General features: G+C 35.2%; 1 protein-coding gene across 5 annotated transcripts in view; it reads right to left on the reverse strand.

Moving 5' to 3' along the window:
• The window catches only part of ATP2C1 (ATPase secretory pathway Ca2+ transporting 1), a 130354-nt gene that overhangs the window by 1940 nt on the left and 111161 nt on the right, over positions 1-17253 (reverse strand). For all 5 annotated transcript variants that reach the window (XM_090284344.1, XM_090284348.1, XM_090284346.1 and 2 more), the window contains 9 exons: positions 15512-15682; positions 14383-14480; positions 6171-6221; positions 4819-4985; positions 3455-3523; positions 2720-2836; positions 1762-1909; positions 895-990; positions 217-358 (listed from right to left, as the gene is read on the reverse strand). In XM_090284344.1, coding sequence (XP_090140470.1) covers positions 217-358; positions 895-990; positions 1762-1909; positions 2720-2836; positions 3455-3523; positions 4819-4985; positions 6171-6221; positions 14383-14480; positions 15512-15682 — 1059 coding nt within the window. The remainder of the gene's footprint in view (positions 1-216; positions 359-894; positions 991-1761; positions 1910-2719; positions 2837-3454; positions 3524-4818; positions 4986-6170; positions 6222-14382; positions 14481-15511; positions 15683-17253) is intronic.

Below are 17253 nucleotides of genomic sequence, written 5' to 3' on the forward strand. Positions count from 1 at the left end.
CAGTCACTTTTCTTACTCCCCTTTTTAAAAGAAAAATTTTATTAGAATCAATGCATTAGAAATTACAGTTCATGGAGGAGGGAGGGTGCTGGGCAGAGGGGAGCAAAGGGGGAAAAGTTGGAACTATTGTAACAATATAATCAATAAAATATATTCTAAGAAAAAGAAAATACAATTCATCTAAAATATATAAATTATAAAGAACATTTGCTTTACCCAGTATACTTAGGCTCTCAGTCTGAAATACTTTCTGAAGTGGAGGAAAGTAAATAACTAGTAACTGTCCCATGATGGATCCAAGAACGGCATAGCAAAACATTTTATTACTGCAGAGTCCAATTTCAAACACAGACTTGGTCTGTTGGCAGAGCAGAATTTGATTATTACTCTTTGGTCATAGCAACAACTACTTTATTATTACATTCACCTCTAATTTTTAATTAGCTGAACTGAATTCTACAATGGCAGTTAAAAAGTCCTAAGCTTTGACACACTGATGGAAGTTAACAAGAAAAGATGAATAGACAAAAAAAAATAATTATTGTACTTCTAATAATACTTGCTTCTAAAAGGAGACCAACACCATCTTAACAGAGCCAACAAGGGCTACCCTAAGCTTGGATAATGTTAACCTAAAAATATCCAAGTAAGAGAATGGAAAGAAGAAAGATCCGGTGATAACACCTGTGATTTACTTTGATTTTCTGGTCAAAGATAAGGCTTATCTTTCTAAATGCCCAGACCCATTATGACACAGTTTGTAGGAACATGCTTGTAGGAAAGCTCTATCTGAGGCTGTAATCTGTGACTACAAAATCGAGGAAAGCTAAAAACCCATAATCCTGCCTGTTTACAATTAGAAAGTGCTCTACCCAGCTGAATTCATCAACATACCTGGGATCTGGAACTTAGTGCATTGAACATGTCAAAAAACACAAAGCATGTGAAGGTCATTGTTGTGTCTCGGGGTGTTATCACATTGTCTCGTAGCTGCCAAGAGGAAAAAATGATTGTCAGTGGCTGAATTTAATGGACAAATACTACATGCTTTTAAAAGGTTAATAATTTCTTTCCATTCAGATAAAATATCTTTAGTCTTATGATATAAAAACATAAGTTACCTAAATTTCCTATATGCCATTTAAATAAGTCTCCTAATGAATAGCTGTAGTCACCATCAAGTAAAGTCTTCTTACAAAACATATAATGGATATTAAAACAACTTTCATTTTGATGACAATAAAGTAGCAATGTAAGACTCAGATTTTCTAATGTCTCCCCAAATTTTCATATATTTTTATTTTTTATTGTAGTTGATAGTATAGGCAAATTTACATTACAATGAATAAGAAATACCAATAACCCACAAAAACTAAAATCAAACTATGTTTAAATGTTTTTATTATCACCCTGACTGGTGTGGCTCAGTGGGCTGGACATTGCCCCACAAAGTGAAGGGTCACTGGTTTGATTCCCAGTTGGGGCACATGCCTGGGTTGTGAGCCAGGCTCCCGGTGAGGGGTATGCAGAAGGCAATAGATCACTGTTTCTCTTGCAAGTTGATGTTTCTCTCCCTCTCTTTCTCCATCCCTTTCCCTCTCTCTAAAAATAAACAAATTCATTAAAGAATAGAAATAAGTGGTTTTATTATCAAATTTTCAAAGAGCTCTAACTTTCCAGCCTTCCATGTAACACACGAAAATAACTGAGTCCTATCGTACAGAATACGTGTTAATAAAGCAGCTTATCCAGTTACTATACCTCCCTCCAGAAGACAAACAAAGTCCCACAAACAATGATTATTGATGAAACAAGTATTTTAAGTATAAGGTTTTTGGTCAAAATGCTGTCCTTCCAGTTGCGCGGAGGTTTACGAATGACATCTTTATCCACTGGTTCTACTCCAAGGCTTCAAAACAAATACAAAAGTGAATTATTTTTTAAAGTTTTAAATTTGTTACTTTCAAATTTAATTAACCTCAATTATCCAGCAAATTAAATGTTTTCTTATAAAAACGAAGTGTTGAATCAAAGAATCCTTGGCTATGGTTACTCGAAAATACAAATTTTATCACTCTTTCTTCTTTTACCCATATCTATCTATCTCAGTTTAATAGGCAATTAATAGTTCAATTTCAAAAAATTGTCCAACTTCATCTACATTTAAGTTTATTTATTTCAAATATGCCCTAAAATATATGACCTACCATCTGGACTTTAAAAACTCTTTCATGCAAGGAACTTTCAACTAGGAGGATTTGTTGTAATGGCCACTGACATGTATTACTCAACTACTCTTTATACGGGGAAGTGATATCTATGGTCCCATTATTATAAAAGAAAATACCTACATGCTTAGATTCTTTAATACTTTCCCTAAGTCTCTAAAATTGGCAACAAAGCCTAACTAATAACACCAAACTCAAAGATTTCTCCATTACATCCCATTATTAGAAACAAAAAGATTACTTCCTTAGGACAGGGATTGCCCTGATCTGTTCTCAATGCAAGGCTGGGCATCGAACATGGGGTAAAGGCTCAGCTTCATAATGGGTGAATGAGCACCCAAAGAAAATAAATGATATGCACACATCACACAATTTATAACAAACGTATTGCTGCAAAGGTTTCTAATGCTACCCATGAATAAATCTTAAAACTTAAAACAGGATATCATACCTTCCTTATCTTTCTAGTTTATGCATCAAAAAAGTCTTACCTCTGAGCTGGGGGTCCATCCATGATAATATTGATCCACAAAATCTGCATGGCATTGAGAGGATTAGGAAAGTTCATTAATGTAGCCAATGAGATTAAAGTTAATGCTGCTATACTCCTGTTGAAAAAAAAAGTCATTTAAAAAAATCTGTCAGCACAGTATAATTCTTACTAACTTTAAGATATCACTTTTTTAGCATTTAAAAATCTCATGTTACTACTGTGCTTTTAAAGGAAACCTATACTTCTAAGAACATTTTGAAACCAGGAGCTAACTCTTAAAATTCACAGCATTTTAATAAAGAATCTTCAAGATGTTTACATGACAAGAAACAGAGGAAGATTTTAAAAATCGAGTTTGGAGTAGCTGTTGCTACATAACAGTTAACAGTTTCAATATTTTGGTAACTGTTTTTTCTGACTACAGAAAAGCCCTTTTACTTTTGGAAAAAGATACCAAGAGGAAACACTAAGATTTGACACATTTTAGTTATTTCAGGAGCTATTAAATAAACCACAAAGGTTTCTGTACTTTGATAGTGACATAGACACTTAAGTACCACATTAAGAACCTATTAACGATGCCATTTTTCATTTTTGAATTAATTTTGATTTTGGAAAATATATGGAACAACCTGCAGAAAGAGTACAGAAGCTTCTAGGCATTCTGTTTGACTTACAATTTTCATGTAATTTATCTATAAGACTCATGGTGATAAACTTCTTACAAACTTACGTGCTCAGTTGAAATCTAACAAAATTTTTAATGTTATTATAAATTCCTTTACCCTCTTCAATTGCAGACCTGAAATTTTTAAAAAAGAAAATATTATTACACAAAAATAAAGATATTTATACTAAAACACTAATTTTGAAAACAAATTTCCAACTGATATATATACATGGCTAAAAGAATCTATTATTTTCTTCACATAATATTAGAAAAAATTAGTCCATTATTCCAGCAAATATTAAAGTAAAGCCTGATAATAAGCCCCATTTGAACTAATTTCATTCTACAATATTAAATTTATTATTCTTAAAAAGATATTTCAACATTAAAATCACATATTGTCTTTCTACATAAGACACAATACTACACACTTGTAATACCAAAATAATCTTTTTAACCCAAGTTTATTTTTCTTAAACGTTCAAGATGCATGCATGGTTAGAGGTTAAATTAATGTATGTCAGGAAATAAATGGGGATGAGATATATAACAATTACAGAATTTAAACTATCTTTTGCTCCTATACATAGACGTAGAAAAATTATAGTAAAAAGATTCATGTAAATTATCTCATTCATTTGGTTGAATCTAGGAAAATATGTGTTTTTAAAACAACTCCCCCTTTCTTTCAAGATTTTTATATAATTTTAAGAATGGAAAGAAAAAAAAAATCTTATATCCTTATAAGAGCATGGCAATTTGAGTCCTGAATTCCCACATGCTTCACTCTCGGCCACAATAGGTGAATGAAGCACCATGGGGATATAATTAGCATATATCACTGAAGTAAGTTAAGACTCAGGTTGGCAGATAGGTGATTACCAAAACAGGATTCAGGCGACCCTCACCTGAACACTGTGACATTGACACCACCATGTATTACGTAAGAATCTTAAATCAATTAGAAACTGTGGCTGAAACAAAGTTATTCTAACTTAGCAAACTGTATCACTGACAACAAAATAGGTACGGATGAGAACTTGATTGTCTTTAATATTTATTATATGGCAACGCATATGCCTATTTCTGATAGCCTGAACTTAACTAGAATACCGACCTCATACAGGTTCACTGCTGTACCACCACACTTAAGGCCAGAAAAATGTGACTCCTGATTGGCAGTCAGTAAATATTTCTCAAATAAATGGCAGGGCCTTTCCATTTCATACAGAATAATTTTCTCCAAAACTACATGCTATTTCATAAAATAAGATTAACTGAGCTAGTAAAATAGTTTATTTCATCCAATGTTGAAATATTGCTAATTCTTTTCCACCTGAACTGTCTACAGAGGAGGCAGAGGAAAGAATGGGAGAAGATTCTCTGATACTAATCAGGGAATACTGGAATACTGAAACAAAGCTTACATTATTGTTTGGAAATCATCATCCACCAGGATCATGTCGGCTGCTTCTTTGCAAACATCTGTGCCAGTCTGACCCATTGCGACTCCAATGTCTGCAGCCTTCAGAGCAACTGCATCATTTACTCCATCTCCTGTCATGGCTACAACTGATCCATTCTTCTGTAGAGACTACAGTGGGAGACAGGGGGAAGGGGTTAAGGAGGAATTCTGATTAAAATGTTGCTTTTACAGAGATAAAGTGATGAACAAACCCTCTGTATTTTTTCACATAATTAAGATTGGAAATAATATAGATCACCAATTTTTTCAATAAATTTCAATATATTGAGGTCTTAGGACAAAGCTTTAAATAGTTTCTTTTAACCCTTTGAGTGCCAATGTTGCTGTGAGTGATGATGACAAATTTTCCCAATAGTGCCAGCATCGTCCCCAGCGACTCTTTTTTCGATGGCTATAAATGTAAATAAGAATGGAATAATTCGTATTTTATGTTTTGTTCTCTTTTTTTTATACCTCAGGTTATATATTGATATAATTTTTTCTCATGTTGATCCAAATTTCGAATTACACATGGCTTTCAAAGGGTTAATATTCGCAATGTGTGAGAACTGTATGTCTAAAGTCTGATCTAGAGTCAATTATGCACTGGTTCTCAGGGGCAGCCTTGCCTTCAGGGATGTCCATCTCACAATATCTGCAGACAATTTTGACTGCCACGACTTCACGGATGCTATGACACCTAAATGGTAGAGGTCAGGGATGTTCCTACACATCCTGTAATACACAGGACAGCCCTTCACAACAAAAAATTATCCAGTCCAAAATGTTGATAGTGCTAAGGTTAAGAAACCCTGAACTAATACAATAGAAAGTTATGGTGATAAATAATTTTAGTCCATTAACTACTGGATACTATGTCAATTGCTTTGTGTATATATATGTCTAATATAAATATTACTATATATATTACTATAGCCTTTTAAATATTGTTTACACTCATAACATTTTCTTTCTGATGCACTTATTCAGTTTCTAAGTAATTATTGCTATTCACATGGGGATGATTCGATTATGGACTCCTGTCAGAACAGAGTTCTACATTTTTCAATTGTTTTAAGAAGGTTGTATCTGCAGATATCTGATTAAAGTTTTCTTTTACATCTTCCTTGCTAACTAAATTCTCTATTAGTGTTTCCATTTAAGGTTCTTAAAAAAAAAAAAAAATCACGTGTTTGCTCCACGGTACTTCTGACTGTAATACTCTATCAAATATTCCTAGTAAGGCAAACATAATGGAAGACAGAAGTAGCATTTTGGATATAAAGATTAAAAATTTGATTTTTAGAGACCCACCTTAATAATTTTCATCTTGTGCCTGGGACTAGCTCTGTAAAATACTGCAACCTGTTAAAAAGTAAGAAACATTAAAAATCCTCAATGTTAAGAAATACAAGAATAACCCATATGCTTATAACTAACTGATTTTTTTTTAATTATTAATTTAAACTGTATTTAATTTGCCACAGAGATCAAGCTTAAGCCATGTGTTTGTTAAGACATTCATTTGACATGGTCATTTCAAACTTTACCAAAGGTACCACAGGAAATACACAATCTTCAAGAAAAACAGCCTTACTCTTGAAATCTTTGAGACGGATAAAAGGGAAAATTCTCTTGCATCTGTTTCCTCACAATGCTGGCATACAACTAAAATGACCTCTTCCCTCTGTTCTGTCTCAGGAGACAGAAAGAATAGCTACTTCTCCAGGCCTGTAAAGTACCCACCTACCTTTTTTTAAAGTGTCAAGTGTCTGCTCATTCTTTTATTTAGGTTAATTCATTAGGAACCCCTCCACTATATGTCCAACTGCTTGTATGTTCTTATCTTCTCAAACCATATATTTAATCTCCTTTTTTGATCCCATCTCTCCTGTCTTCTGAAATCCTTTCATTGTGCCCCAAAGTCAGTCATCAGTAATCAACAAAAATCTCCTACATCCTCCCGTTTTCCACATTACTCTAATCTAATTTTTCCACAAAACATGAGCCATCCCTATATTCCTCTCAAATAGTACAACCAGGAAAGCCTAGAGGGGACAGGTATCCTCCTATCACCCTTTCTTCATAAAACCTGAGTTTTGAATGTCACTGGAGACTACACTTCCCTATAACTAACTGCAAGCACTCACTGCTCCCGAGTCACTCCTCATGTGTCACAAAAACATGAACTTCCACCTTCCTGTCACTCTCTCCAATGACACTTACCAGCCATGGTGATTTTAATATCCACCTAATACACCACTCTGTTTCCTGTTCTCCTAGCAAATTCACTCAGACTAGCTTTCTCTCCTCACACTTTCAATTGATCCTTTTCTCCAACCTCACACTCAACTGAAAACCTTGTTTCCTACTTCAAGGGAAGCAAAATCAGACTAGAATTTTCACAATTCCCACCATCCAGTATATGTCTCCAGGCACCTTTCTTTCTAATGCAAAGCTGAACACTCATTTGGTGTTTTGCATGTGGTACATAACACTGTACAGAGTAAAATTTGTTCTTAAAACACCAGGATGAACAGGTTAATCTTTTTAGATGAGTAAAAATATTGAAACTTAATAAACACAAAATTATGGCCTCAAGAAAGTAGATATTAAAAAGCCCTAGAAATGAGTAAAAATTAAACTACATCACTATAACACAGAGCTAGGATTAAAGTTGAGGGTAATTGAATTTCATCTATTAATAATCCTTCCACATTTATGTCTGTTTCTTTACCTAGACGAAGGGAATATACTGATTAAAGGCAAGCACAGAATAAAATCACTGTAGTCTGGGAGCAGAAGGGGAGAAGATAGGAAGATACAACAGTGTATGATAAAAAGACGGTGGGGAAAAAGTAGTACTTTGTCAGAAAAGAAGAGATTAGGGAATAATATGGGAAGAAAAGATAAAAATCATTAAAGGGAGGGGGAAAGGCTATGCATTTTCAGAAACAAGTTATAAAAGGATTTTCTTCTTCTCGTGGGTACTTATTTTCCTGTGTCATATTTGTGGTCAGTACTCAACAGTTTTGATCAACATTAACAGACTAGGAAAATAAAATTATGAAAGCAGAAAGTATGAAAATATTAAAGGAGAGCTTAATTTAAAAAAAAAAAAAAAAAGTGTTCCCAGCATTAAAATAACCTGCCAAAGGTCCCCAAATCTCTCAAGACATATATAAAGTTACCTGATGCACTGAAGAAGAAAATAGGTGACTAAAATAAGTATTTATAACCTACCAAAAATTAAACAGCACACGAATTGGGATTGTATTACAGGGACTTGGTTAACAGGTTTGACTGAAATACAAATCCAGGTACTGCTATAAAAATGAAGACAAAAGAGGATGTCCACGTTTAACAATGGGAACTATAGAATACATTGTAAGAAGCCATAAACAAAAACAATGAGAACGCCCAGATGAACTTTATAAATAATTAAGCAAAATTCAATTATTATACAACTTTTTAACTGGCTTAGGTCAAAAAGACAGAGCAATGTTAAAAGATTTGAAATGTGTGGTTAAATTATGGAAAGGGAAAACTGAAAAGCATTTTAATGAGGAACAGAATTAATATGATTTAGTACATGTGGAAAAACCTCAGTGAGCTGACAAATTAGGAAGAAAAGTTTTGTTTTTAACACTAATAAGTGAAAAGCTATTCAAACTGATCTGAACTAAAAGCATAAAACAAGAACACATTTTGGCTATAAGACAGTTATATAAACATAAGTGGGGAAAAAAAAGTTGGGGTAAGGGGTGGGAACATGGGGGAGGTGAGGGCAGGGAGACAGCTAAGCTCAGCGGACTAAAAAATTTCAGTAAAAATATTTAGAGAAAAAAATAAAGACTCAGGTATTCAAAAGAAGAAATACATGAAAGAAAGCCCTGGTATTTATGAAATTTCTCTTTAGAGTAGGATGACTTTAAGCAATTCAATAAATGAGCTTCTCACAAGGCTTATGTTTTTTAATTTTTTTAGTTTCTTTGGAGCAGCTTTAGGGTATCCATGATAATTGATTAATGCACAAAAACTCTTTTTGGAAAAGACCAATGATGTAATTTGTCCAGGCTGATGATGTAAATTGTAATTTGCTTCTTTCTTCTCTAACTACCTTTAGGTTGGGTTTGTTAACAGAGCCAGAGAGTGAACTGAAGAAGTAAATAAAATAAAATAAAATTTTAATCTGTTAGTTTCACTACCTGTTAGCATTTCTGAGAAAAGATCTAGAAGAAAGGATTGAGCAAAGGTCAAATGAGAAAAACGTTTAATTAACTACAGATTTCACATATATTTACTAATGTACACTCCGTCCCAATACTCCCAGGGAACCTAATTACAAGATTTATTCTTTCAGAAACAAATGTCAAAAAGAAACCATCAGGATAAGACACAGAAAAAGTCTCATTCAAATATGAAAACGTCTTCTCCACTAAACCTAAAACAAACACCCATACTTGCTCCCATATGCTTTGAAAACAGCATTCAGGAGTGTCAAGAGCTTGAAAAAGAGAAAAGGAAAGAGCAAAACAGTGCATTTCTAATAGTAACTACCTCCCAAATCTAACTGCAAGTGAGGCCAGAGGTGTAGGGACTTAATGCGACTCTATAAGGTGCAGTTTGTGGAACTAGAAACTAAAACCTTTTCACAGGGTAATTCATCAATACGTGTTAAGAGCTTTAAAATGTGTTGACCACTGGTCTTATTATTTCACACACACAGGAATTTATTCTATAGAAGTAATCAGAATTGGGTACGAGGTCTTATATACAATGTTTAATGACTCAATAAGCAACAGATGATGAACTCTGGATTCACACAGACATGGCTCCAGCCCCAATGCCAATGCCACCCCTCATCAGTTCTCAGGCTTCAGTTAAGTCTCCCAAGTTCTATGTGCCTGTTTCCTCCATCAGCAAAAACAAAGTTGCCTTTTATAGGGTGGCTATAAGGAGTAAATAGATAACCTATGTAATATATGCATTGCCTGGCACATGGTAAATGGTTGCTATTGTTATCCTCCAAAAGGTATTATTTACAGTAACAAAATATAAATGGAAGCTCAAATTTTTTTTTAAAAGGTTATATAACCACATATTTGCTGGGTGTTTACACAGTATACCCAAGCAAAACATCGTGCATCCATTTTAAAAATGTTTTATAATAATATCTAAGATTTCAGGGGTGCTAAAATTCTGTTAAATGAATATTCAGGTTTATAACACTATAAAGGACCAGACAGGCTTTGTTAAACTCACAAACAACACAGGTTTTGTTAAACATGTGAGAAAGAAACATGGGTTAATTTATTTTATTATCTTGGATGCTCTGTGGGTACATAACTCCTGTGTACCTGGATTGTATTACAGGGAGTTTGCATTATAGTTCTTACTCTTCTAGCTTTTCCAGTTTTTCACAATGAAGATATACAATGAATGAATAAATTTTCTAATCAGAAAAAGTATTATAAAAAGACAAGCTGGACTTCACTTCCAGCCAAGATGGAGGCATAGACCTACACGCTCTGTCTCCCTCCACAACTATGAAGGACTACAACTACCGCAAACCCAAAAATAACAAGAAGTTCCAGAAAATAAAGCTACATGGAAGTCCAACATATGAAGTCATAAACAAGTGGTGCTCGTCTGAACAGGTAGGAAGGGCGAAACCACGGCTGAAAGATCAAACTGTGCTGGAGGTGGCAGCCAAAGCAGGGAACAACAGAGGGACCTGGTAAGCAGACACCTGTATTTGGGGGGAGGAGAGAAGCACCTGGGAGCCAACCCAGCTGCAGACCAGACCAGTTGGCTCACGATTCCAAAGCCGGGGAAGGCAGACCCCATTGTCTCAGACAGTGAGGCCCGGAGGGCGAGCGGACGGAGGAGGAAGATCCCGGTTCCTCAGCGGAGAGTAACAGCAGGAATCCATCTTGGTCACTCGCCCCCACGCAAAGCGCCACAGCGTGGCACCAGGTTGTGACAAGCACACAGGGCTCCGCCCAATATAGCGCAGGAGGTGCGACAACGCCCAGCCCAAGAAGGAAAGATAAAACGGTCAGAAAGGCAGAATTAATGATTGAAATACCAATCACACAGCTAATGAAAAAACAAATAAAGGACTTGACTGATGAACAAATAGCAAATCTTTCTGAGGCTCAGTCCAGAGCTATAGTCATAAGGCAGCTTACAGACCTAACAGTGGATCTTAAACAAGACGGGGAAGGAATGAAGGCTAGTCCTGCTGAAGTGAACAAAAATACATACAAGACAAGTGGTAAGGAAGGGAAAGCCATGGATCAAATCAACAAATCGGAACATAGGGAGGGAACAAACAGTCAACCAGTGCAGAAAGAGGAAACAAAAAGTGAGGAATATGAGGAGAGGCTCAGAAACCTCTGGGACAGCTATAAGCGAACGAACATTATAGGACTTCCAGAGGGTGAAGAAGAACTAGAAATTGAAAAGTTATGTGAAAAACTAATGAAGCAGAACTTCCCTAAGTCGGGGAAGGAAATAGACTTACAGGTCCAGGAAGCACAGAGTTCCAAAAAAACTGGACCCAGGGAGGATTACACCAAGACACATTATCATCAAAATGTCAAAAATTAAAGATAAAATCTTAAAAGCAGCAGGAGAGAAAAGAAGAATTATGTACAAAGGGGTCCCAATTAGACTATCAGCAGATTTCTCAAAGGAGACTCTGCAGGCAAGAAGGGACTGGCAAGAAATACTCAAAAGTAATGAATATCAAAAACCTACAACCACGATTACTCTATCCAGCGAAGCTGTCATTCAGGATAAAAGGGCAGAGAAAGTGTTTCCAGGATAAAGTAAAACTGAAGGAGTTTTTAGATCCAAACCACTGTTATATGAGATGTTAAAGGGACTTGTTTAGAAGGAGAATCAAAACTATGAACATTAAAATGAAAACTATATCACAACAACCAACAGCAGAAGTTAGGGCATCAAAACAAAGGCAAACTAAGTAGGCAACGAGAGGGGAAAAAGAATTATAGGTGTGGGGAACATATTGGGGGGAGGTCAGTGGGGAGGAGGAAGAGGGGTAAGGAGGAAGATGGTACAGGAATTAAGAAGCATAGTAGGAGGGAGTGGAGTAGACAGGAAGATGCTGAGAAGAACTATATGCACAACCAATGGGCATGGACTAAGGGGGGGACAACAGAAAGGAGGGTGGGTTACAGGGTGGAGGGGAGCAGGGGGGAAAGAAATTGGGACAACTATAACAGCATAATCAATAAAATAAAACAATTTTTAAAAAATTTAATGACTTCATAAAAAAAAGACAAGCTTTAAGATGTGGAAATAATTTAAGAAAATTCAGTGCTCTAAATATGTAACTTGCACTTGTGAGTGTAAAAATAAGTGAACTAAAAGAGAAGGTAGCACACTTTATTACTGTCAGTGGATAGCTATATAGTGTCTAATAAAATAAATACCAGATAATAAGCACTTATTTTAAAGGACATACGCACATATGTGTATAAAAAGACAAGCAACGAGGACAAAAAATTCAAACTTTCAACAACTTGGATGCAAAAATGCTTCCTACTTCTTATGGGGCCTGTCCTATGAGACTTGTATACCCACAAACCAGGCTTTATAAAGTCCCCACAAAGCATCCCAACATAGTAAGTTAATTTCACATGAGGTAACTTGGTTCTAAAGAAATTACTGTGTTGTGGGGCAGGAGATACCTTTTCCCCCTATAAATAACTTGTTTGAAAAGCATCACAATCAAAGATAAAAAGACATTTAAATGAAAAAAGAAAAATCTTTTCAACATCATAACCCATTTCTCACAACATAGACAAAAATTATTTCAAAACATACGAAAAATATCTTTGTGATTTGGAATTAGGCCAAGAGTTTTGGATAAGGCATCAAAAAATGACCTATAAAAGAAAAAAATGATAAACTCGACTTCATCAAAATTTAAAACTTCTGCTCTTTGAAACAGTGCTAAGAGAATAAAAAATAAGCCACAGACTGGGAAAAAATATTTCTAATCAAATTTCTGATAAAGGACACTCAAAATTTAGGAAGAACACAAACATAATTTTTAAAAAATAGGCAGGGCAGACACTTCACTGAAGATATATGAATGGCAAAAAATAAGAAGCACATGAAAAGACACTCAACAGCATTATTTATAAAGAGAATACAAATTAAAACCACAATAAGATACCTCTATATACCTATCAAAATGAGGGTTGTGAGAACTGACCATCCCATGTGCTGGTGAAGACGCAGAGCAAACAGAATTTTCAAACATTGCTGATGGAGTTGCAAAGTAATAAAGCTATCTTGTAAGCAACTTGGCAGTTTCTTTTTTGTTTTTTTTTTTAATTTTAAATAATTTATTTATTTGTTTATTTATTTATTTTATTTTTAGAGAGGGGAAAGGAGAAAGAGAGGGAGAGAAACATCACTGTGTGGTTGCCTCTCACTCACACCCCCAACTGGGGACCTGGCGTGCAACCTAGTCATGTGCCCTGACTGGGAATCGAACCAGCAACACTTCGTTTGCAGGCCGACACTCAATCCACTGAGCCACACCAGCCAGGTTGGCAGTTTCTTACAAAGATAAACAGACATTAACCATAGGACCCAGCAACAAGTTTTAGGTATTTACTCAAGAGAAATAAAAATTTATATTCATGCAAAAACTTATACACAGATGTTTATAGTAGCTTATTCAAAATCTGCAAAAACTGGAAATAATACAAATGTCTTTAAACCAGTGGATAGGTAACATATACCCATACAAAGGAATATTACTTAGCAAACAAAAAAAGAACTGCTCACACACACACACACACAAGCAACATAAATCTCAAATGCATGCGCTAATAACTGAAGGAAACAGATTCAAAGGCCTCATACTACATGCTTCCATTTTTAGAGCATTCTGAAAAGCGCAATACAGGGAAAGAAAACAAACCAGTGGTTGCCACATTCTGGAAGTAGAGGGAGGAACTGATTATAAAAAAGCACAAGAGAATTTGGGGGTGTGATGAAACTGTCCTATATCTTGATTGTGGTGGTAGTTATGAGACCAAACATCAAAACTTAGTGCATTAAAAAGGGTGAATTTTACTGCATGTAAATGTTATTTCAATTTTTTTAAAAAAGCATTACATATACTACAATTAAAAGAGAACAAAAGGTTAGGAGTATAAAGTAATGGTCTCTCTCTCAACTGCACTTTATAAATATAATACAACCAACAACCACTGCTAATTTATATAGTACTTTCCTCTGATGAAATTTGGTTCTTGCTAAAGTTAATAAATTTGTAATGATGGTCATAGTGATCACATCACAAATACTCTCAATAATTAGACTGATTTCAATGATAAGATTTCATCTCATGATCTGGACCACAAATTTGGTGGTCATGTCCTAACTGTTCTCATATAAATAGTTCCATTTTCATAGCAGTAGAAATGGAAACACTTAGTATAAGGCCTTTCATCTAAAAGGCTTAGTTTATGTGTACCTTTGGTAATATTTGTGAAAGCTGCTGGACATCCATTGCATCTAGCTCTTCTCCTGAGACTGACTGGGAAGTCTTTGAATACAACCCCAGGCGACTAGCTAAAGTGAAATGGAAGAAAAAAACATAATTAAACAAATTGCTCAGTTAATGTAACTTGTTATCTGCTCTCTTTTAAGTATAAAATGCCTCTATATCAAGGGATTGCAAGACAAACTACTGGCAAGACAAAACTAACTGAATTTTACAAGTCTGGGGTTTTCTATTTGACTCTTATTTTTGTTTAAATTTAAGAGTAAAGTTTTCACAACTTAATCCATCATCAAACCTAAAAACTAAAACAAGAGCAATAAGGTTCTGCTCAGCAGCTCAATTTTAATGAAGATCAGAGTGCATTTTAAGTATCCAAAGTCAAATAAAATGGCGGTAGATCTATGGTTATCGTGTAGTTTGTATGTAAATGAAAATAAATGTTGCAAGATTTTCAAAGTATAATCTTCCCAACAAAGTTAAAGTTTCTAGTGACATTCTTCTTTGATAACAAAGTGTGAAACTCCCATCCCAGTCTCTCTACATAGTAATAAATTTATAATTAATGAACTTTAAGCAAACTGCTTAAATTTATCAGTATGAATTATACTTCACAGGCTCTGGGAAATTAACTTTAGTGTCCATTTTTTCCCCTTTTACTTCTTAAGATTAACTTTCACGTCCATTTTTTCCCCTCTTATTTCTTAAGGTAATCATAAATGGCATTCAAACAACATAGGCATATATGTGATGAGACAACAGAAACATAAACAAAGCTATTTTCTTTCAAAATAGGTACAAGTCTAATTTGAAAATATTCACGTTAAAAGGAAAAACTAAATTTCACGGTTCCTTTCATATTCATGATCTAGTGCTTTTATTCATCAGCACAGTGGATTATGAGGTTAAAAAACAATATTACTTTTTAAACTAAAGTTTTGTTCCACAATTTTTACAGTGTGAGCAAAGAAAAGAATCAATTTTAATTATAACGTAATCTCAATGTTATATAAGCACATTTCATGTCTAATGGCTCACAAAACTATGCACTGCGATAACTTTTTTAAAAAATTATCATGAGCAAAAGGAAGTAGCCTAATACCGATTGCAACTGCAGTCTCCTGGGAGTCTCCAGTAATCATTTTTATTGATACTCCTGAGGCAATGAGTGTTGTAACAGCTTCTTTCACACCAGTTCTAGGAGGATCAATGATTCCCACCAGGCCAAGAAATGTCAGCTGTCCCACTTCAGGACCAGAAGCCAAAGCAAGAACTTAGGAAATAATAATAAAATAAAAAATTTTTTAAATGTGAATCACAGAAAACATTAGAATTTACTTGACAAAAGCTTAGAGATATTAACACTTCTCAAATAAATCACTTAAAACTATAATGTCATTGTGGTTATTATAGAATCTTTAAAAACCAAAATTATTATGTAGTAAAATATTACAGTTTAATGCTTCTAGATATTGGGTTGCTTTAAAGTACTAAAACTTAAAAGGAATAAGACAAAACTGTTAAGAAGAGAAGGAAAATGAGAAACAAAGAATATTTTCATATAGTAACCATATGCAGCTCATTTCAACATAACTACTGGCTCTTTATAAAATATAATTAATTATTTGGAAAAACTATAGATGTGTTGAGCTTTAAAATCAATTTTAAGCAAGATACCTTTGAAGGTGGCTTTTATTAATTTTATTCTCAGATTTCCAGTTCAGAGGTCTGTATAACAATTCAATAGCTTGCAGAGAAGGCTATATTAATTAATTAGACACAGCATGTAACAATTTCATATACCTAGGAGTAAAGTTAACTTTAAAGTGATAACAAAACCACTAACAGTTTGGATTCCTTCATTCTTTCCATAACATTAACAGGTATTTCTTACTTGCAACTCTGGTAATTTGCAGCTCCTATCATCCTTAGGCACTTAAGATATAGTACAGGACATCTGGCCAAGATGGAGGCATAAATAGAAATGCTGCCTCTCTCTCACAACTAAAAAGGAATTTATAACCACTTCAAAACTAAAAAAAATCCAGAAAATCGAAACGACAGGGAAGTTCAGCAAAGAAAGAAAGAAGAACTATTCAGCCAGAAAGGTAGGAGGGGCGCAGCTGGGACAGAGAGAATGAGGTGCCAAGCAGCAGCTCCGAGGGAGGTGCTCAGCAGCGACAGCTGGTGTGCACAGCTAGAGGCAGTGGTAGCTGGTGGTGCGGCTAGCCGTACAGTGACTATAGCCATGGCAAAAAGCAGAGTCATACATATTAAACCTGGAAAGCGATCCCAGCCCCTGACCAGACCGTGTAGCTTACAGTTCCAATGCTGGGGAAAACAGAGGCACATTGCTTCTGACTGTGAAAAACAGTGGGGGTTGGGGCAGAGGAAGAAACTACCAGTCTCTCAAAGGAGGCAGCTTGCTTATACAGAAGTGGGAGAAGTGCCTGGAAAAGGTGCCAGTGCTGAGCAAGCGGCATTGTTCCCTCTCAGACCCCTCCCCGACATACAGCACCACAAGTGGTAAAACAGGTCGCCCTGTACTGACGAATAACTAAGGTCCCACCCCTTACAACGTAACAGGTGCAACAGCTCTACCTAGACACATAGGTAAACACAGAAAGCTGTTAAGATGAGGAGAGAGAGAGATGTTCGGCCCAAAAGGGCGGTCAGATCAAGGTTCCAGTGAGAGAACTTAGCCACAAGAAACAGCAAATGTAACAAATGAGGAGAGAGCTAACCTAACAGACGAGGAGATAACCAAACTAACAGATGCACAGTTTCAAGTGCTGGTGATAAAAGATGCTCACAGACCTGACAGAAAAGATTAAACATGACAGG

The sequence above is a fragment of the Furipterus horrens genome, unplaced genomic scaffold (assembly GCF_987537825.1).
Source record: "Furipterus horrens unplaced genomic scaffold, mFurHor1.1.pri manual_scaffold_7, whole genome shotgun sequence".
Lineage (NCBI taxonomy): Eukaryota > Metazoa > Chordata > Mammalia > Chiroptera > Furipteridae > Furipterus > Furipterus horrens.